This window comes from Heterodontus francisci, chromosome 11, assembly GCF_036365525.1.
Source record: "Heterodontus francisci isolate sHetFra1 chromosome 11, sHetFra1.hap1, whole genome shotgun sequence".
Taxonomy (NCBI): domain Eukaryota; kingdom Metazoa; phylum Chordata; class Chondrichthyes; order Heterodontiformes; family Heterodontidae; genus Heterodontus; species Heterodontus francisci.
The window spans coordinates 96,719,018-96,741,461 of record NC_090381.1 but is presented as its reverse complement, the minus strand read 5'-3'; the positions used below and the strand labels follow the sequence as shown (position 1 = coordinate 96,741,461).

General features: G+C 43.9%; 1 protein-coding gene across 3 annotated transcripts in view; it reads left to right on the top strand.

The window, feature by feature from the left end:
• Nucleotides 1-22,444, top strand: part of LOC137375409 (sodium/hydrogen exchanger 9-like) — a 490,009-nt gene that overhangs the window by 192,688 nt on the left and 274,877 nt on the right. For all 3 annotated transcript variants that reach the window (XM_068042592.1, XM_068042593.1, XM_068042594.1), the window contains exon 7: nucleotides 9,990-10,128. In XM_068042592.1, coding sequence (XP_067898693.1) covers nucleotides 9,990-10,128 — 139 coding nt within the window. The remainder of the gene's footprint in view (nucleotides 1-9,989; nucleotides 10,129-22,444) is intronic.

Sequence of the window (22,444 nt, the reverse complement as noted above, 5' to 3'; positions counted from 1 at the left end):
GTGTTAATGGCAGAATAAAGAACAGCTCTGTCCAATAGGCACGTGATAAAAATATAAAATCAAATTGAATAAAATTGAAAAAAGCAGTCATGCTCTGAAATGGTTGAACTCAGTGTTGAGTCCAGAAGGCTGTAGAGTGCCTAATCAGAAGATGAGGTGCTGTTCCTCGAGCTTGCGTTGAGGTTCACAGGAACACTGCAGCAGGCCAAGGACAGAAATGTGGGCATGGGAGTAGGATGGTGTATTAAAATGGCAAGCAACTGGAAGCTTGGGGTCATGCTTGCAGACGTTGCAGCATCTGCAGTATTTTGCTTTTATACAAGAATATTGTTTTACAAATAAACAGAACAGCGTAAAACATGGCTGGAGAAACATTTTGCCTTCAGGTTGTTTACCCGAACTCGCACCAAATGCCATTCATCTATCGCCTGTGTGCTTCCTGGCCTACGTTGGCTCCCCGTTCCCCAATATAAAATTCTCATTCCAATGTTCAAATCCCTTCAAAGCCTTACCCCTCCCTATCTCTGTAGCCTTCTCCAGCTCTACAACTCCCCAAGAACTCTGCATTATTTGAAACTCTAGTCTTTCATGCATCTCTCATTCCTTTTGCCGCACCATTTCTGGCAATGTCTTCAGCCGTCCAAGCTCTGGAAATCCCTCCTTAAATCTCTACACCTCTGTCTTGTTCTTTTAAGACCTTCCTTAAAACTTATTCCTTTGACCAAGTCTTTAGTCACCCCTCCTAATATCTTCTTTGGCTCGGTGTTAGTTTTTGTCTGATCTCTCTCTTGTGAAGTGCCTTGAGACTTTTTCCTATGTTAAAGGTACTGTATAAGTGCAAGTTGGTATTCTGAATCAGTCTTAGACAGCCCCTGAAGAGTAGGAATGCACAGCACCGATAATTCATGCAACAAAATGCAAACAACTCTGTGCAGTTCAAGGGCCTTAGCCATATATCTGAATCAATATGGTCTACTGATTTTATGCTGAAAAAAAGTGAAGTGTTGTCTGATAGAGATTGATTCTCTAATGTGAGATACTGGCTGCCTCCTCAGTATTGACTGCTATTGGCAATAAAATATAAATAGAAAGATATGCAGGAGGAGTAGTGGATACTGTATCTGTAGATGAGATAAATCATGCACACACATGCTTAGGAGAGCTTGACAAAATTGTTAGTATAAGTGTCTATTAGTGTTTCTGAAGATTAGTTGAACGAAGCAAATATTTGGCTCATGTTTGAAGATGTTAAACACAGTATTAACTATCTTCTGGGAGTCATTTTCACATATCTAATGTTGAGAAATGTTGTACCTTGAGTTTTTGTTTGAGGCTGGTTTGTACTCACAACCACTAGTTTTATGCTCACAGAGTGATTTAAATAGGCTGCTGGTATGTACATTATCTGCGTCTTTCAGCATTTTAAACAGCTACATCATGTCTGCTTGTAATGTTTGTTTCACAACTTCCCTTCTGTCAATTTCTCTTCATAATTTTAGGTCCTACATTCCAGAATCATCCTTGTTGCTGTTGTCTAAATCAAGGTTGTCCAATCTACAGCCAGTGGGCCAGAACCCGGCCGGCCGAAGGTTTCTGCCTGTACCTTGGCTCTGATTGACAGCTCCCCTGTACATCAGGCAGAGGGGATAGGTGGGACCTGTGTCTGACGAGCGGGTGAATCCTGTCTGTGATTGGTCACTCCCTGTGATTGACGTGGGCTGCCTGGGCAGGGTTAGAGCTGATTGGTCGAATGTGGTGCAGGCGCCCTGGGATCAGCCGTCCCTGCTGCTTTCGTGCGGTTCGGTAAATGTCCTATATCCTGCACACTGGGCAGGTTCCCACCTGCACTCATCCCAACTTAAATAAAACAGGCATCCGGTTGTGGGAATGGCTGCAGTGGGGAACATAGAGCAAGGAGCATGGAGCGGGGATGGGAGAGAGTGAGAGAGAGTGAGAGAGAGAGAGAGACGGGGGTGCGGGGGGGGGGGGGTTGTGGGTGGGGAGAGAGACAGAGAGGGGAGAGGGAGTGGGGGAGAAGAGAGACAAAGACACAGTAAGAGAGCGCAGGGAGAGGGAGAAGAGAGATCAAGATCTCTCCTGACAGATGGACATCTATCCAGAATACTCCGCATCACTGTTTCAAGTGTGCAGGCAGAGATTGACTGCTTAGGCAAGCAAAAACAATGCCAGATATGTCACTAAATCAGTGTTCAATATAGTGACGAGAAAGTAAGTCAATAAATTAGTCTTCTCATTTAAAGCTTCTTCGCAAAAATGCGCATTTATTGTGGTTTTGATTAATAGTAAGATACATTTTTAATGCCTTTATCTTTTCCGAAGTTCACCAGCCCCCTCTGTAGGACAAAAATTGTAATGTGTCACCTCCCCCCACCCCCCCACCGCCGCACCAAAAAGGTTAGGCACACCTGATCTAAATTCTTTTCATTGCATCAATGTTTTCTGAAGCTAAACTGGCCAAAATATTCTGAATGTAATCGCCTAAAAATTGAGAACCAAATTTGGGACAGATTTGGTGCAAGGTATCCTTAGGAGACAAATCTTCTAACTGCAGTAAATAAATTCAAAACCTGTTGTGGGGCTGTTTCTACAAATTGCTGTCAAGTGAGTTTATTTTAAAGGAGAATAAAATTACTCTTGCTTCTGCCAGGCACTTTCCACTAGTGCTTATTGTTACATGGGGAGAAATTGCTTCTAACCCATGTCTTTTCAAATAGAGAAATTGCTGAAGCATAGAACATCTGATAGACACACAATTGTTATGCTTCTCACTCCAAGCTACCTTGTCACCACAGTCTATGCATTTGACTGAAGAAAATTTTGTTTGAAAAGTATCTCACTCTTACTAGTTTAGTCCCGTTGAAATCAATGGAGATGCTAAATCCCACAAGGTCCTTGAAACCTTGCTTTTGTCCACTGAAAATGAACTCTAAATGGAAAAATCCCACATATCCAATTTTTGGCTTTACAATGCCACACATCAGTTGAAGTTCAGTGGCTGGATATTTGGCTTTTTTTTCTCCCTCTCATTTCCCAGCACTCTCTTTCCCCATAATTGGATGTCTTCCTATGATTTCTATCGGGATTTGTGTTTCACACAAACCCTGATGTAGTTTCTTATCAAAGAGTTAGAATTGTGTAAAAGTCTGGCAGCCAGGTTCGAAGGAAATTAATGCCTGATGCACTTTAAGGAAAAGGTTAAAGAAAAGGATCAGAGAAACATCAACGATCTTATTAAAATCAAAGCTGTCAGTTCATCCTTAAATCCTATACACACATCTGCTTTGTGTTGTCTGCTTGATGCATTCTGTCCCTCGGTGTCTCACCTCCTTACTTTCCAGAAGAGGTAGCTTGGTTTGCATGACATTAAAGAGAAATATAGTCTGGTGAATCAGTCGCAGCCCTCAATATTGGAAGAGGATACACCTATTTCTCCTTTGTCCTTGAATTTTATGCTTTAAAATGGTGGGAGGCAAACAAGCAACTTTCCAGTGCAATCAGAAATAGATTGAGCTCTGTGGCTGCATGTTCAAATCACCATGTCCCTGTAAAGAAAATTGTCCCAAGCATGTCAGTTTTGAAGGCAAATGCTGGACTGAGAGATGATCAAAGTTGGAAGTGTGTTAAAATTCTTGAAGACTCTTAAGTGCAGCAGTGCTTGCTTGCTCTGCTGGTTGTGTCAGCAATTTGTTAACAAAAGCATTTTTGCAGTGTTAGGTGTGTCCTCTTGGCAGGTTAGAAAAAGTTGACATTAAAACAAGAAATACTGGAAATACTCAGCAGGTCTGGCAGCACCTGTGGAGAGAGAAGCAGAGTTAACATTTCAGGTCAGTGACCTTTCATCAGAACTAGCAACGGTTAGAAATGTAATAGGTTTTAAGCAAATAAAGCGGAGCAGGGGCATGAGATAACAAAAGGGAAGGTGTTGATAGGACAGGGTCTCACAGAATAACTGACCAGAAGCTCATGGAGCAAAGGCAAATGGTTTGTTAATGCTGTGCTGAAAGACAAAGTGTTAGTGCAGAGAGGGTGTTAATTGACAGAAAAATAAACAGCTCTGGCCCAAAGTACAAACATGAAAAAACAGTGGGCAGGCACATGGTGAAAAAAAAAATGAATGGTGAAACAAACGTAAATAAAATAAAAAGAAATCATAACTGAAGATAAAAAGGGGAGCCCGTCATGCTCTGAAGTTATTGAGCTCAATGTTCAGTCCGGCAGGCTGTAGCATGCCTTTGCGGTAAATGAGATGCTGTTCCTTGATCTTGCGTTGATGTTCACTGGAACACTGCAGCAATCCCAGGACAGATATGTGGGCATGAGAACAGGGGGGAGTGTTGAAATGGCAAGCAACCAGAAGCTCAGGGTCATGCTTTTGGACTGAGCAGAGGTATTCCGCTAAGCGGTCACCCAGTCTGCATTTGGTCTCCCCAATGTAGAGAAGACCACATTGTGAGCTGCAAATACAGTATATTAAATTGAAAAGTACAGTATCCATATGGCTGTTCCAAATACATTTCTGGTCCATGGTAACCCCCAGGAAGTTGATGGTGGGCGATTCAGCAATGGTAATGCTATTGAATGTCAAGGAGAGTTAAATTCTCTCTTGTTGGAGATGGTCATTGCCTGGCACTTGTGTGGCATGAATGTTATTTGCCACTTATCAGTCCATGCCTGAATGTTGTCCAGGTCTTGTTGCATGTGGGCACGGACTGCTTCAGTATCTGAGGAGTTGCAAATGGTATTGAACACTGTGCAATCATCAGCGAACATCCCCACTTATGACCTTACGTTGGAGAGAAGATCATTGATGAAGCAGCTGTAGATGGTTGGGCCTGGGCCATTACCCTGATGAACTCCTGCAGCAATGTCCTGGGGCTGTGATGATTGACCTCTAACAACCACAACCATCTTCCTTTGTGCGAGGAATGACTCCAACCAGTGGAGAGTTTTCTCCCTGATTTCTATTGACTTCAATTTGGCTAGGGTTCCTTGACGCCACATGCAGTCAAATGCTGCCTTGATGTCAAGGGCAGTCGCTCTCACCTCGCCTCTGGAATTCAGTTCTTTTGTCCACATTTGGATCATGGCTGTAATGAGGTCTGGAGCTGAGTGGCTTTGATGGAACCCAAACTGAGCATTGGCGAGCAGGTTATTGCTAAGCAAGTGCCGCTTGATAACCCTGTTGATGACACCTTCCATCGCTTTGCTGCTGATTGAGATTAGACTGATGGGGCAGTAATTGACCGGATTGGATTTGTCCTGTTTTTTTTGTGGACAGGACCTACCTAGGGAATTTTCCACATTGTTGGGTAGATGCCAGTGTTATAGCTGTACTGGAACACTTTGGCTAAGGGCGTGACTAGTTTTCAGTCTTCAATACTGCAGCTGGGATGTTGTCAGGGCCCCTAGCATTTGCTGTATTCAGTGCCTTCAGCCGTTTCTTGATATCCCATGGAGTGAATTGAATTGTCTGAAACTGGCATCTATGATGTTGGGCATGTCAGGAGAAGACCATGATGGATCATCCACTTGGCAATTCTGGTTGAAGATGGTTGCAAATGCTTCAGCCTTGTCTTTTACATTGACATGCTGGGCTTTCCATCATTGAGGATCAGGATGTTTTTGGAGCCTCCTCCTCCAGTTAGTTGTTTAATTGTCCACCACCATTCCTGACTGGATGTGCAGAGCTTTGATCTGATCTGTTGGCTATGGGATAGCTTCACTCTGTCTATAGCACGTTGCTTCCTCTGTTTAGCATGCATGTAGTCCTGTGTTGTAACTTCACCAGGTTGACACCTCATTTTAGGTGTGCCTGATGTCGCTCCTGACATGCTCTCCTGCACTCTTCATTGAACCAGGGTTGGTCCCCTGGCTTCATAGTAATGGTAGAATGAGGGCTGTGCCGGGACATGAGGTTACAGATTGTGGTTGAGTACAATTCTGCTGCTGCTGGCCCACAGTGCCTCATGGATGCCCAGTTTTGAGTTGCTAGATCTGTTCTGAATCTACACCATTTAGCACAACATGATGGAGGGTGTCCTCAGTGTTGAGATGGGAACTCATCTCCACAGGAACTGTGCGGTGGTCACTCCATGGACAGATGCATCTGCAACGGGTAGATTTGTGTTCCCTCTTGTTGGATCTCTCGCCAATTGCAGCAGGTCCCATAAAGCAGATGTGTCACTCAGGACTCGGCCAACTTGGTCAGTAGTGGTGTTCCCAAGCCACTCTTGGTGATGGATATTGAAGTCTCCCCCACGCAAAGTACATTCTGTGCCCTTGCTACCCTCAGTGCTTCTTCCAAGTGGTGTTCACATGGAGGAGTACTGATTCAGCAGTTGAGACAGGCCTGTAGGTGGTGATCAGCAGGAGATTTCCTTGTCTGTGTTTGACCTGATGCCATAAGACCTCATGGGGTCCGGAGTCAGTTTTGAGGACACCCAGGACCACTCCCTCCCAACTGGATATCACTTTGTTGCCACCTCTGGTGGTGACAGAGGAGTCTGGAACATTGGCTGTAAGGTATGATTTGGTGAGTATGATTGTGTCAGGCTGTTGCTTGACTTATCGGAGACAGCTCTCCCAATTTTGGCACAAGTTCCCAAGTGTTGGTGAGGGGCACTTTGCAGGGTCGACTGGGCAGGGTGTGCCTTTGCTGTTTACAATGCCTGGGTCAATGCCAGGTGGTCCGTCCGGTTTTATTCTTCTTTGACTTTTCTGTAGCGGTTTGATATAACAGAATACTGCAACTGAAAGTACATTTACTCCACTTGGTGGCAGTTTGTTCCAACCGAGACTACCTTCAACGTGGTCTGTCCAAACCACATCCATATCATTATAGTAGATAAATTAAAAGCAAAATTCTGCGAATGCTGGAAATCTGAAATAAAAACAAGAAATGCCGGAAACACTGAGCAGGTCTGGCAGCATCTGTGGAGAGAGAGAAGCAGAGTTAACGTTTCAGGTCAGTGACCCTTCTTCACAATGTGTTCTGAAGAAGGGTCACTGACCTGAAACGTTAACTCTGCTTCTCTCTCCACTGATGCTGCCAGACCTGCTCAGTGTTTCCAGCATTTCTTGTTTTTATTTCACTATAGTAAGTAGTAGTTTGTCCCACCCAAGTCCATCGTAGCAGACTATTACAATGAAATGCACACTCCTTGCTAGTAGTTACAGTTTATTTCAACTGACCCTACATTTGCTGCATTAGGCAGTGGTTATTGCTGTTCTAAGTACAGTTTATTGTATTGCTAGTCAGCATTCACAGAATTACGTATTAGTCTTTTCCACATTCACTGAACTAGATACTGAACCGCTTGTGTCTCCACTCAATGAAATATATATTAGACTACTCCAGCCAAGTTTCTCTAAATTATGTCCCAGTGTATTCTACCTGGCTGTCCATTCACTGAACTCGGTGGTCGTCCATTCTATCTAAGTGTATTCCACCTGACTCTGCATTCACTGAGCTGGTTGATAGTCTACATTTAATAAGCTTGACTGCAATGCAGATGAAAATCAGGAGCAATCGGCTGTTTTACACGATTCCCCCAAAGTCAAGATTACCCTGCCCCGTTATTAGTGATTTTAATTTACTGTGAAGCTTCATGAAATGAAAGTTGAGATTTATGTTCGCAAGTTTGCATCATGTAGTTTTTCAAATTAATTATCCTTTATGTGCTACTGTCAACTCAACTTACAGGAGAAAAACAACTGTCTGAATCTGTTAAGTGCGGGTTTGAAATCAGTACTGATAGAGGTAGGTTCCAGATGTCTACATGCTTTGATATATGATTGATACAAAGCGACAAATGGGTTTCTTGTTGGCCTCAAAAACCTGATTTTCACCTAATCCACCTGTCAAGAATAGGGCTGCTTTGGATCGGTTTTCAATGGAGCATAATATCAGGCAAGGTGTAGAACAGGCATCCAACCCGAAACCGTTCTGTTACCCCCCCAGATGTGTTAGGTTAAAAATGGGGCTTCAGTTTCTTATAAAAGACATTTTCAGAGCCTCTACAGCAACTGTGATTAGAGTTTATTAAATGACGGAGGAAATAAAGACTTAATTCATAAAATATTACACGTTGTTCTTTCCTCTTGTAAACTTTTATTGTCAGTAAAGGCAATTTGTAAAATATAAAAACTGATGAAAATGATCTCTTCTAATGAATGGGATGCTGGGGAATGTAAGTACTCAAATCCAGAAGACATAAGCGTTCATAAATAACCCAATGTTCAACAGGTTTTAGGACTAGTGTCTGCAGATTGCAGTTTTAATGATGAAGTGTGTTTGACTATAACAACTGCAAGTGATGAGGAGTCCTGATATTTATCTCATTGTTAGATCAGAGAGGTAGAGTTGAATGATAGTCCATAAATGTTTTCAGAACAGCAGTAATATTCCTGCACTGTAATTACTTAGGATTGTAATTGTCCTATAACTGTATTGTAAACAAAGAGGAAGCCAAAAAGAAGATGCATTTATTATTCACTGTCAGCAATTACAACATTTTTATGTAACTTTGAGGGGCGTCAACTCGAAAATCTGGAAGGAGAACATGCATGAATTTTAGGAATAAGAAAGTAACATTTTGGCTAAGCATGTCTATCCCTTTATCATCTACCTCAGCCCTTTCTATCTGCATTCTCACTGTATCCCTCAATTCCTTTTCTTTCCAGAAATAAGACCAGTTGCTTCTTGAACCCATTTGTACAATTGACCTTCCATAGTAAATTCTTCTAGAAGTCTACTATCCTACGTTCATAAAAATTCCACCTGATTTTTGGAGGAGAAGGGAATTTTCAACGAATGCTGGGTAATTTGTTACAGGCTAAAGTTACACTTCTCCTGTGTGAAGGTGACCTGAGAGCTGATTTGTAATTTTTAATGAGGAATATGCCTGTGAAAGGAGAAAAAAACATGCTAGATTTATTTCCGATTTGTCCCAGACTTCAGTAAAAGGGATTTCATTCAGTCGGAGTCTATAAGGACGGCTTGTGTGGAAAATGGAAATATCCCACTGGTGGAATGAGGGATGTTCTGGAGTAGTGGCTAGGGAACATAAAGGCCACTGTTTTGTGCATTTAATCTATGGTATATCTGACCTGGGAGTGCTTGTTGCATGTAACGTGCTCTTTAGCAATGAAACCGCTTGTTTTGATGTTTGTTAAAGAATGTAAAGAAAAAAGTTTTTTATTATCTAGCAACAGGAGTAGGCCATTCAGCCCCTCAAGCCTGTTCTGTTGCCACTCAATTCAAATATGGCTGATCTGTACCTCAACTTTAGTTACCTGTCTTTGCTCCATAGCTCTCGATACACTACCCAAACATAAACCTATTCATCACAGTCTTGAAAATGTCATTTAACCCAGTATCCACAGCCTGCTGGGGAGAGATTTTCAGATTTCCACTCCTTGTTGCATGAAAAAGTACTTCCCGATTTCACTCTCGTGTTATCTAGCTGTAATTTTAAAATTATGCCCTCTTGTTTTGGATTCCACTCCCAGAGGAAATAATTTCTCTGTATCTGCCCTATGGAGTCCATTTACCATGTTAAACAGCTTGATTTAGATAACCCGTCTACCTTCTAAACTCAAGGCAATACAAGCAAAATTTATGCAAACGATCCACATAATTTAAAAAATCTTATCATTCTGGTGAATCTGCACTGTGCCCTTTCTCAGGCCAGTACAGCCTTTCTGAGGTGTGGTGCCCAAAATTGAACACAGCACTCCAGATGTTGTCTGACCTCACAATTGAACAGTTGAAGCGTCACTTCCTCAATTCTGAATTCTAACCCCAGTGAGATTAAAGGCTCCCGTTCCATTCGCCTTTTTGATTACTTTTTGTATCTGAGCACTAGCTTTTAGTGATTTGGTCACAAATGAATCCCCAAAACTGGCTTGTTGGTTTGACCCATTTTTCTTCTGTTGAATACTAACATTCCATCTTTCCTTTTCACCAGCTCCATATCCATTTATAGCCCAGAGGACAACCCTGACATGTTTGATGCTGCTGCTTTCTTCAAATCAGTTGGGAACTTTGCTTGGATTTTTGCTGGCTCGTTTGCCATGGGGTCAGCATATGGCATTGTCACGGCTTTGATATCCTTTCAGTGAAAACAGTAAGAATAATGCACAAATTACCTCCATAGTTTCCAAGTGGAGCTCATCATATTCATTTTTCATGTCTTAATTTCAAATAAAACCTTCTTGCCACTGAGCTCCTGGATAAAACTGCATGGCAGTGCAGCTGTGCCAGTATTTTTTGTTGGGACAGCTTTTCAAAAGTGCTATTATTGGATTCAGGCCCTGCTGCTACATCACATTTGACTATCGTAACTGCCAGTGGTAACAGTGTTCATAACTCCTCAAGGAGTGATGGAACAGAGAGGGAAGAAGAGCTGAGAAATCAAAAGGATATGATAAAAAGTGAAATTCAGCAGGATGATCGCAGGAGTTAGATGGAGGGAAAGTATGATTTTGGGGAAAAAGAAAGTCTGGCAACCACCTTAGGACATGGGAGGATTCTAATGGGACTTAGTGTCTGTGCAAGATAGTGAATAGTATGATTTATATCAACCATGACCTCCCATCTATTCCTTCAGTGGAGCAGGTAAGAATAACCCAGGTTTTTCTCCAGTGCCTGTTTCGAGCATGAGAATGGGCACCCCAGAAAGCTGTGGAAGCTCAATCATTGAGAATGTTCAAGACAGAAATCGGTAGATTTCTGGATACTAATGACATCAAGGGATATGGGGATAGTGGGGAAAAATGGCGTAGAGGTAAATGATCAGCCATGATCTGTTTGAATATCGGAGTGGGCTCGATGGGCCGAATGGCCTACTCCTGCTCATATTTCCTATGTTACCGAATTCATCCTTGGCCCTGGAATACATTTTATCCCTGGAGGAACATACTACAGGGTGGCTATTGCTGCAAGGCTTTCTGTGAGACTGCAATGTAAAATTTTATTTTGAGCCAGTAATGCCCATTATCAAAACGATATTTGTTGAAGAAAGAACAAACTAACGGCTGTCCTCTGAACAAAAAAAAAGTACTCTCTTAGACTTTCCTCCACTTCTGGAGCTGGAATTTTCACAGGATCACAGAATCGTTACAGTGCAGAAGGAGGCCATTCGGCCCATTGTGTCCGCACTGGCTCTCTGAAAGAGCAATTTCCTCAGTTCCATTCCCTGCCTTCTCTCCATAACCCTGCACATTCTTTTCATATAACTGTCTAATTCCCATTTGAAAGCTTCAATTGAACCTGCCTCCACCATGTTCTCAGGCAGCACATTCCAGACCTTAACCACTCGCTGCGTGAAAAAGTTTTTCCTCATGTCACTTTTGCTTCTCTTACCAAATACTTTAAATCTGTGCCCTCTTGTTCTCGATCCTTTCACGAGTGGGAACAGTTTCTCTCTATCTACTCTGTCCAGTCCACTCATTATTTTGAATACCTCTATCAAATCACCTCTCAGTCTTCTCTTCTCCAAGGAAAACAGTCCCAACTTCTCCAACCTATTTTCATTACTGAAGTTTCTCAGCTCTTGAACCATTCTCGTGAATCTTCTCGTACTCTCTCCAGTGTCCTCACGTCTTTCCTAAAGTACGGCGCCCAGAACTGGACACAATACTGCAGCTGAGGCCGAACTTGTGTCTTATACAAGTTCAACATAACCTCCTTGTTCTTGTACTCTCTGCCCCTATTAATAAAGCCCATGATATTGTATGCTTTATTAACCAATCTCTCAAGCTGTCCTGCCACCTTCAATGACTTATGTACATATACAGCCAGGTCCCTCTGCTCCTGCATCCCCTTAAGAATTGTATCCTTTATTTTACATTGTCTCTCCATGTTTTTCCTACCAAAATTAATCACTTCACATTTCTCTGCATTGAACTTCATCTGCCACTTGTCTGCCCATTCCACCAACTTGTCTATGTCCTTTTGAAATTCTGTACTGTCCTCCTCACAGTTCACAATGCTTCCAAGTTGTGTATCGTCTGCAAACTTTGAAATTGTGCCCTGTACACCAAGGTTTAAGTCATTAATATACATCAGGGAAAACAGGGGTCCCAACACTGATCCCTGGGGAACGCCACTACAAACCTTCCTCCAACCTGAAAAACATCCATTAACCATTACTCTTGTTTCCTGTCACTCAGCCAATTTTGTATCCAAGTTGTTACCGTCCCATTTACTCTACGAGCTACAAGTTTTCTCATATGTCTGTTGTATGGCACAGTATCAATCGCCTTTTGAAAGTCCATGTACACCACATCAACAGCATTGCCCTCATCAACCCTCTCTGTTACCTCCTCAAAAAACCTTTAAACCAGTTCAGACTCTGGATCAGTGACGGGCAGGTACGCAATTTGGTGCCGGTTTGCCACCACGATCCCAACCCTGAGCAATTTTGAATAAGGGCGGCTCAATTGGCAATGCGGAAAGCCCATGAATGTGGTGGGCACTGGACGGTAGGTTGGGGGTGGCAATGGATCACATGAGGGAACCCTGCCCCCCCCCCACCCCCTCACCTGGACCTATAGCGGCCGATAGGCCATGGCTGCAGCCACTGGCCATCCCCTGGATGAGTTGCCTCTTCAGGATCACGGCCATACAGCTCTGGCTTTTTAAAGCAACATAAAAAACTTATCGGGCCTTTTCTCTCTCCCTCTCCATCTTCAGATCAGCAGTGTTCACCTCGTCCAATGGGGCTACCAATCACTGAGGGCAGGAGGGCTGTTCCTGATTGGATGGCAAGCCCACTCCCTGGCCTTTAATTGGCTGAGGACTTGAAAATCCCAGTGGGCGTGCTCAAAGCATATCTCGGGGAGTCGAGGGTTCGGCGGAACAAGCCCGAAAGAGGAGTTGAGGCCTGGGACAGATCAGCCATGATCTTATTGAATGGCGGGGCAGGCTTGAGGGACTGAATGGCCTACTCCTGCTGCTATTTCATATGCTCTTAAAGCATGCCTTACAGGGTTGGGACCCAGAAGCAGCCACATTTCCAGTTCCCGACCTCTGATTGAAAATCCAGGCCCTGATGTCACTTTGAGAAACACTTACCCCTTTAGTTCCAACCAATAGAAAATCTGACTGCACTGCCATGGAGGCATGTAACCTGTCTTTAGGCCAGAAGGGGGCGGTGATGACTATGGCTCTGTATTTGTGAGCAGTGAAGTGAAGTTCAATAATCCCACAGAACCTTTTGAAAGATTTTTCTTGCGTAGATCTCTAATATCTTGTACGTAGCTCAGGATCTCTGTGTTGTCTCTCCCATCTGGCTTTCGTGCCTTGCCCTGACTGTCCCTTTAGAATCTCACCATGATTGTCTCTCTATATTGTTCATTTCTACCTGTCTTTCACTACACAAAGTGTCTCTCTGTGACTTGTGTTTTGTTCTGCATTCTGTTTCCCATCTTCCTCTAACGCCAAATTACTCTTGTTTTTCTAACCTCTTCCTCTCTCCTTTCACTTTTTCTCTTCTATAGTCTGTTTCTCTCCTTCCTCTTTGTTTTGTGCGGGCCCTCCTTTTCTCTCTCACTCCCCTTTTCTCTCTCTTAGTCATGTCTTAACGGTCTTCTCTCTACATGATGTAACTAACAGCTGATTTCATGATGCTCATTTCCTATTGCTGTACTTCCTCCTTGGAATTAAAAGTGTAAAGATTAACCAGTCAGAGGAAGTCCTAAGAAAACACTAATCCATTTAAAGGGGTGTTGTACCATACCTAAAATAATATATATTCTGTTATTGGCATTTAATGCAGCGGTTCTCAAACTTTTGGTTGAAGGACTGCTTTTCAAATGTATTAGTAATCACAGACCCCCATCTAAATTATAGTACTGTCTGTTGGACTGCTTTCCTGTTCTGTTCTCTTTTCCTACTTTAAACACAGACATCTGTTGTAACAACCGCAGAAATAGATCTTTGTTATTAACGAGCTCGTGTTACACAATCTAACATGAGTACTGAGTCAAATTGTACAATACCATTTCATTTTATTCGAGGATTTTTTATTATTGAGTCCACAATTCACTAAGAACTCAGATACCAAGTTTTACCATTCCAGCCTGACTACATTGTACAGTAGTTTGCGCAAAACAATGTATCAATTCTACCTTTAATCTCTACAATTCATGCATAACTAACACAAAACTATGATGCATCAAAAGACAAACAATGCAGACTTCACCTGTAAGGCTGGTCCTGCTCAGTAAGCACACACACATTATTTTGCAGCAACTCACCAAGGCTCCTTCGACAGCACCTTCCAAACCCGCGACCTCTACCACCTAGAAGGACAAGGTCAGCAGATGCATGAGAACATCACCACCTGCAAGTTCCCCTCCAAGCCACACACCATCCTGATTTGGAACTATATCGCTGTTCCTTCATGTAGCTGGGTCAAAATCCTGGAACTCCCTTCCTAACAGCACTGTGGGTCTACCTACACCCCAAGGACTGCAGCAGTTCAAGAAGGCGGCTCACCAGCACCTTCTCAAGGACAATTAGGGATGGGCAATAAATGCTGGCCACATCCCCCAAACAAGTGAAAAAAATAACATGGAGCCATCTCCATGCTCATCTCAATCTCTCCCAATGATTCTGTTACCATGGTTATATGGTCCATGCAAGCTTGTCAATTACTTTATTACTCTAAACAGTGACCAAACCAACACATCCCATGTGGATGAGTGACCTTTCCATTCCATCAGCCTTTCAGCAGAACTGAAAGCTGTTCTAATTCATCATGTGCTGATCCCACAAACAACGAGGTACATTGAAATACACATGTAGTGTGAACTCTTATTCCCACACTATATCATCCTCATAATATAGAAGTGTTGCATATAAAGTGGATTTTAATAATCCTTTTATGGAAACATGGATTTACTTACAGATATCAGTGAAATGAGTGTGCCTGCTTCTCACTGCAGAGTCTGTCCATTCTTGGCATGACGTTTGACAATGACACTTGTAAATCATTCTCCTCTTTACTTCGGCTTCCTGGCATTCGGGAAAAGGATCCCCTGGACAAGCTTGTATTTTGGTGCCCTTTCTTTGAGTTTAAATATGTGTAGTACTGTAAATATTTATTAAAAAAACTTCCCTGTCTTGAACAAGGCTGAGCTCACCTAGTGCCCACCACCAGCCTGGTAATTGCAGGTCTGCTTGGTGACCTACGTGCCACTGCCAGCACTCCTCCATGCGTGTTGCCCTCCTAGATCAGACAGACAGCCCACTTTGCTCTGTGCACGTGGTGGCCGAATTCTGCTGCCGCCTCCGAGCTTACACTGAGGCTGCCTGAAGTTGCTGCTCATTCTTGCTTACTCTTGACCATGGCTTCCTGATTGGTTGCCCATATCACCCACCTGTAAGGCCAATCCTGCTCGGTCAGCACGCTCACATTAATTTGCAGACCACCCAGGGGTCTGAGGACCCCAGTTTGAGAACCACTGATTTAATGGATGGATGGGGACACAGTTATCACCTACTACTAACCTCCCAATACCTGTGCAGACCTCGGAACTCATCCAAAGCCAGTTCCCTGATAGCATGCACACACTGTTGTTAAAAACATACAACAATGAAAATATGAAAATGCCAAATAGGAAAAGACCATTTGGTATTGAGTCTCTTATAGACACTAGTACAGTCCCATACAATCTGTGCTCTGAGCAGCATCAACAGCCAGTAATCTCCTGGGAGAAGCAACAATATAGATTTGTAGAAAAACTTGAGGCTAATTCTGGGAATTTTCCCTTTGATCCTGAAAGCCATCAATATGCATAATAAAGGACTACAGTGACCATGAGGCACATCACAACATTCCATTTACCTTTACTAGGCAGTGATATCAGCCACACCAGGAACATATTACTTACAGATACTTGCCATGACTTCACACTCGCTGAACATGTTGGCAACTTGTTCCAAATAAAGGCCTGGTCAGGTCAAGAAAGGAAAACCCGACCTGAACCCAACAGAACCACATCGGACCCAAGCCTGACCCGGCCCGAGTCCCTCCATTTTTTCCTGCGCCCGACCCGACCCGACCACCGGAATGTTCACTTTACCTACCTTCCGACTCCGAATCTGCAGGAAGCTGCAGCATAAGCATGATGACGTCATAGAGATGCTCACTGCGCAGACTCAGAGTTTCCCTCCTTGACGTCACGGACTCCCGGCTCAGGTAGGCTTTTCAACTTTTGACACTTACCAGCAGAGCAAAGTGCAATACTTACTGTGTGTATGCGACCTGAGCCCGAAAGCCGGACCCGGACGAGCGACTCAACCCGACACATGTCGCTGGGTCCCATCGGGATTGAGTCGGGTAGCAGGCCTTTAGTTCCGAAAGGTTCATGACCCTCTGGGATAAGGAAAACCTCCTCACATCTAACCAGGTTCTTTGCTTATGTAACTTATTTGCATGTCCCTTGATTCTCCCTAATCTATCTAGTTGTAATAGTCTATTTGCATAGATATTGTCTAGTTTCTCCTCGATTCAGTCAAATTTCCTCAAAGTCTATGCTTTTCTGGAGTTAAAAGATCCAGCTCTCTAAGCTAATTATGGTAACTAAGGCTGTAAAACCAGGTATCAATCATAGTGTGAGGAATTGGGCTCATGTGTGTCTGTTTTATGGGCACTGCGAGTGTCCTTAGAGCTACTGTAGGGTGAATCGCACCAGATGCCATATTGGTGAGGGCGTTGGTATGTGTACATGAACGTCTAATGGAAATATGCAGAGCAGGCAGATCAACTGATTTGGTAACCAGTGGGTGCTGTTTCGGAGCTCCACGCTCCAGCTAATGCCCTCACGTAACATTCCACAGCTGAACATGTGTTCAGCAGCAGGAAGGAGACACCACCAGTGCTTTTTAAAGGGATCATCCACAACTTTCAGCTTAATTTCTGGTTAATTTCTTTTGGCTGTTGATACCATTGTATAAGTGTTTGGTGCTTTCTATAGTGTTTCAAGTTGGAAAAGTCTACAGCGAGTGCTGTGGCAGGTGCTGAAGGAGTTTTTGCTAACTTCAAGGCTTCTGCACAAGCCAGTTGCTCCCAGACATGGGTGCACGAATAGGCATTTCCCTTGGACTACAGCATGACTAGGAAAATAAGCAGAGGCTATGCAGAGCAGGACAAACTGTTGGTAGAGAGAGGAGAACACTGTGCAGATGGCTATATCCGCCCAGTGCGTTCAGGGAGCAATTCTCCTACCTGAACCTCAGCAAGGAACACTGTGTCAGACGTCTGCGCTTCAGTAAGGATGCCCTCACTGAAATCTGCCAATTACTGCAGCCTCAACTGCAACCTCAAAGCAGGACAAGGAGCTCATTGCTAGCAGCAGTGAAAGCAATGTGATGATTAACTTTTATGCATCTGGGCTCTTCCAGGCTGGAGATAGTTGCAACACCTCATAGTTTGCCATCCACAGTTGTGTGAGGGAGGTTGCTGATACTCTCTATTCAATGAGAGCTAATTACATTTCATTCTCCCTTGCCGGCGACAAGCAGGCAAATCAAGCACGTGGCTTAGCTAGGATTGCAGGCTTCCCCATAATGCACGGTGCCATTGACTGTATGCACATTGACTTCAGTAAGGCTTTTGATAAGGTCCCGCATGGGAGATTGGTCAAGAAGGTAAGAGCCCATGGGATCCAGGGCAATTTGGCAAATTGGATCCAAAATTGGCTTAGCAGCAGGAGGCAGAGGGGAAGGTCGTGGGTTGTTTTTGCGAGTGGAAGACTGTGACCAGTGGTGTACCACAGGGATCAGTGCGAGGACCCTTGCTGTTTGTCGTGTACATTAATGATTTAGACATGAATGTAGGAGGTATGATCAGTAACTTCGCAGATGACATGAAAATTGGTCATAAATAGTGAGGAGGAAAGCCTTAGATTACAGGACAATATAGATGGGCTGGTAAGAGGCAAATGGCATTTAATCCTGAGAAGTGTGAAGTGATGCATCTTGGGAGGACTAACAAGGCAAGGGAATATACAATGGATGGTAGGATCCTAGGAAGTACAGAGGGTCAGAGGGACAAAGAACAAAGATCACTGAAGGCAGCAGCACAGGTAGATAAGGTGGTTAGGAAGGCATATGGGATACTTGCCTTTATTAGCTGGGGCACAGAATATAAGAGCAGGGAGGTTATGATGGAGCTGTATAAAATGCTAGTTCGGCCACAGCTGGAGTACTGTGTACAGTTCTGGTCACCACCCTATAGGAGGGATGTGATTGCACTGGAGAGGATGCAGAGGAGATTCACCAGGATGTTGCCTGGGCTGGAGCATTTCAGCTATAAAGAGAGACTAGAAAGGCTGGGGTTGTTTTCCTTAAAGCAGAGAAGGCTGAGGGGGGACATGATTGAGGTATACAAAATTATGAGGGGTATAGATAGGAAGAAACTTTTTTCCTTAGCGGAGGTGTCAGTAACCAGGGGGCGTAGATTTAATGGGCAGGTGATTTAGAGGGGATTTGAGGAAAACTTTTTTCACCCAGAGGCTGGTTGAAATCTGGAACACACTGCCTGAAGGGGTAGTAGAGGCAGGAACCCTCACAACATTTAAGAAGTATTTAGTTGAACACTTGAAACACCATTGCATACAAGGCTATGGGCCAAGTGCTGGAAAATGGGATTAGAATAGATAGGTGTTTGATGGGCGGTACGGACACGGTGGGCCGAAGGGCCTGTTGCTGTGCTGTATAACTCTATGACATTGCTTTACGGGCGCTGCATGTCAGCTCTGTCCTAAACTGAAACTGAAAGAGATTCCACTCCCTCAACATTCAGCTGGTGTGTGACCTTAGGCAGAGCATCATGCAACTCAATGCCCATTATCCTGGCAGCGATCATGATGTCTTCATTCTGCAGCAGCCCAATGTGCCTGCAAGGGCACTGGCAAAGTGGCAGGGGCAGGAGGACAAATGCTTTCGTCTTGAGATAGGACAATGGTTACATGCTGCATGGAGCCACTGCCTTGAGGTGGCACTTCAGCAATTCTGGTAATCTGTTGGAGGACAGATTGCTGGACTGCTGTGACACACAGTAAGCTCCTTTGCTAACTGTAGTCCACAGTCATGATGGTGGCAGTCTGAGCTTCCACTGCAGCACTCAGAGGTCGGGTGGTTGCTCTGTGTGCTGCAATGGAAGCTGCGACATCCAATATCAGATGCTGCATCATGGTTGGGTCGACAAGTGCGCTGATGAGGGCCTTGGTGAGGCCACACCTGGAATATTGTGTGCAGTTTTGGTCTCCTTATCTGAGGAAGGATGTTCTTGCTATAGAGGGAGTGCAGCGAAGGTTTACCAGACTGATTCCTGGGATAGTGGGACTGACGTATGAGGAGAGATTGAGTCGGTTAGGATTATATTCGCTGGAGTTCAGAAGAGTGAGGAGGGATCTCATAGAAACCTATAAAATTTTAACAGGATTTGACAGGGTAGATGCAGGAAGGATGTTCCCGATGGTGGGGGAGTCCAGAACCAGGGGTCATAGTCTAAGGATATGGGGTAAACCTTTCAGGACTGAAATGAGGAGAAATTTCTTCACCAAGAGAGTGGTGAGCTTGTGGAATTCACTATCACAGAAAGCAGTTGAGGCTAAAACATTGTATGTTTTCAAAAAGGAGTTAGATATAGCTGTTGAGTCTAAAGGGATCAAAGGATATGGGGCGAAAGTGGGAACAGGTTATTGAGTTGGATGATCAGCCATGATCATAATGAATGGCGGAGCAGGCTCGAAGGGCCGAATGGCCTACTGCTGCTCCTATTTTCTATGTTTCTATCATGGAGCTGGCCACCACTACCCTGCTGGAAAGGAAAGGCCCCAAATTCTGCGCAAAATCCTGTGCCAAGTTCATGCTGTACCCCTCCATGTTCCATTACATTGTATGCTGCTTTCTGGCAGGCTTCTCAATGCACCATGCATTTTGTTGTGCATGTCCATCAGCTTTTTTGTATACACTGCCCCATTGAAATCCCCACCTGAGTCTTCTGGAGCAGAATCTGTGTATGACCTCGCCCTCCAGTTGGCTGGCACCTGCGCTATCTTTGCGTCCTGCCCTGGCAGCAGCCCACTTGTTTCCAGTGTTTTTCCACATGCATATCCCGCTTCTAATCTATCCTCTAAAACCTGCACAATGTCAGTATGTGAGCTGGTGGCTGAGAGTGTGAAATGATGACGGGGCTGTGTCTTTTTCATCACTCTTTTCTTGCTGTTCCTCCACTGCCAGACCAGTTTGCACTCTTGGGTATCTGAAAGGAAAAGGGTATAAAGGTAAGATTGTGGTGCAGCAGGTGAGAAAGTTAGAGGTGCATGTTTAGACCACCTGCACCTTGTAAATCAGAGGAACGTGTGGGATGAGGGGGAAGTGTGATGTGAGAAGGAGGATTAGATATGAGGATGCCATCACCTTCTCTGATTTCAGCCCCACCTCTGGCCATGGCCTCAGCAATGGCCAGTCCAATGAAGGCAAGCATCTTCAGTGTGGTAGTGAGTGTCGTGCAATCTGTTTGGATGTGGTAGTCATGGTTGAATTGCTGGCAGTGTGTGCAACCTCTGAGATGGGAGTATGAGGCATGCAGCAGTACTAAGTGTGTGAGGGTGAGGTGAAGCATATGAATGTTAGTTATAAGTCCGGATTGAAAGAGATTGTTGGTAGGTTAGTGATGGGGGTGTGGCAAATTGAGCAGTGTTTGATGCTGGTGATGCAGTTGGTAGGCTATCGCATTTGAAGATGCATTCACTGACCTTGATCACTCATATGACGTCATTGAACTTCTTGTGGCACTGTATCCAAGTCCTCAGGACTTGACCTCATGGCTATCTGCTCCCACTGCCTTTTGACCATGTCTGGAGGGCCTCCTGGCCCTCTGCGGATACAAGACATCTCTCCTCCTTTCCAGTTCCTTCTCCAGCCACAATACCCCTCCTCTTTTAAGAGTTGCAGGCTAGCTTTAACTTGTGCTAGATAGTTATGATTTTGGGCCCCCTGCTGATGCATGCAGCCAATGAGCAGCATGGCTGGCACTGGCTGTGTGCAGTAATCATTCAAGTGAGCAGGTATTGTGAACTTGGCATGCTGCCTGCATTACCTTGAATGGGCGTGGGTTAATTGTGTATTGTGATCCCTGCACCTGGTTTCGAGGGCTATCCATTTGGACCCCACAGAATCGGGGAATAGTACTTCATTGAAGGAAGCCATTTGGCCCATTGTATCTGCGCCGGCTCTTTCGAAAAGAAAACTGATTAGTCCCACTCCCTCACTCTTTTGCCATATTCCTGAAATTATTTGTCCTTCCAGGTATTTATCCAATTCCCTTTTGAAAGCTACTATTGAACCTGTATGCACCATCCAATCAGGCATTGCATTACAAATCATAGCCACTCATTGTGTAATTTCCCCCCCCCCCCCCCCCCCCTTGTCTGGTTGTTTTGACAATCACCTTAAATCTGTATCCTCTGATTTATCAACTCTTCAGCCACTGGAAATAGTTTCCCTTTATTTACTCTATCTAAACCCTTCATAATTTTAAACACCTGTATCAAATCTCTTCTTATCCTGATCTGCTCTAAGGAGAACAACTCCAGCTTCTCCAGTCCATCCGCATAACTGTTATCCTTCATCCCTGAAAGCATACTAGTACATCTTTTCTGTACCCTCTCCAACACCTTCACATTCTTTTTCCAGGGTTTCTATGTCACACATTATGTGAGGAGATCTAAACTAATTGAGGCCTAACCCAGCTGTTACACCAGGATGCTATAGTGCTTCTCATTACATATTACATATCATTCATTCTAGCATTACACCCTAATGGTCCTGGTAGCTTTTGCTATAGCCTCATGACACTGGTCTTGAAACTTTAGAGATTCATGTATTTTAACATCTAGGTTTTTTTTCTTAATCGACAGACTTTAGTTTGGAACCCTCTGTATGTAAATGTGCATAACACTGCATTTATCTACATTAAATGTCATCTGCCAGGCTCAGTCTCCGATCATATCCGGATCTGGTGGTAGTAATTCTTTTTCTCTTTCATTTGCATAAATCTGTGTGTCATCAGCAAACTTGTGGCCTGCTCCCTCATCACCTTCATTTAAGTTATTAATATAGATTGTGAAGAGCAATGGTCCGAAGATCAATCTCTGAGGGGATTCCACTTGCAATTAATATTCTGAAAATTCAACAGAAATATTGAAGTAATCAAAGATGTAACAGTTAATAGTTCTTTATAAGAGTTTTTTTTAAGAATAGGGGTCCTTTGCAGCTAGACCAATGCTTTAAACTCATTGCGCACATAGCTTTCTGATTTGTGACTGTGGATGCTGTTGGTCAAATAATCACCAGCAAGATTAACCTTTTGAGAAATAATATGAAAAGGAAAAGGGAGTGTTG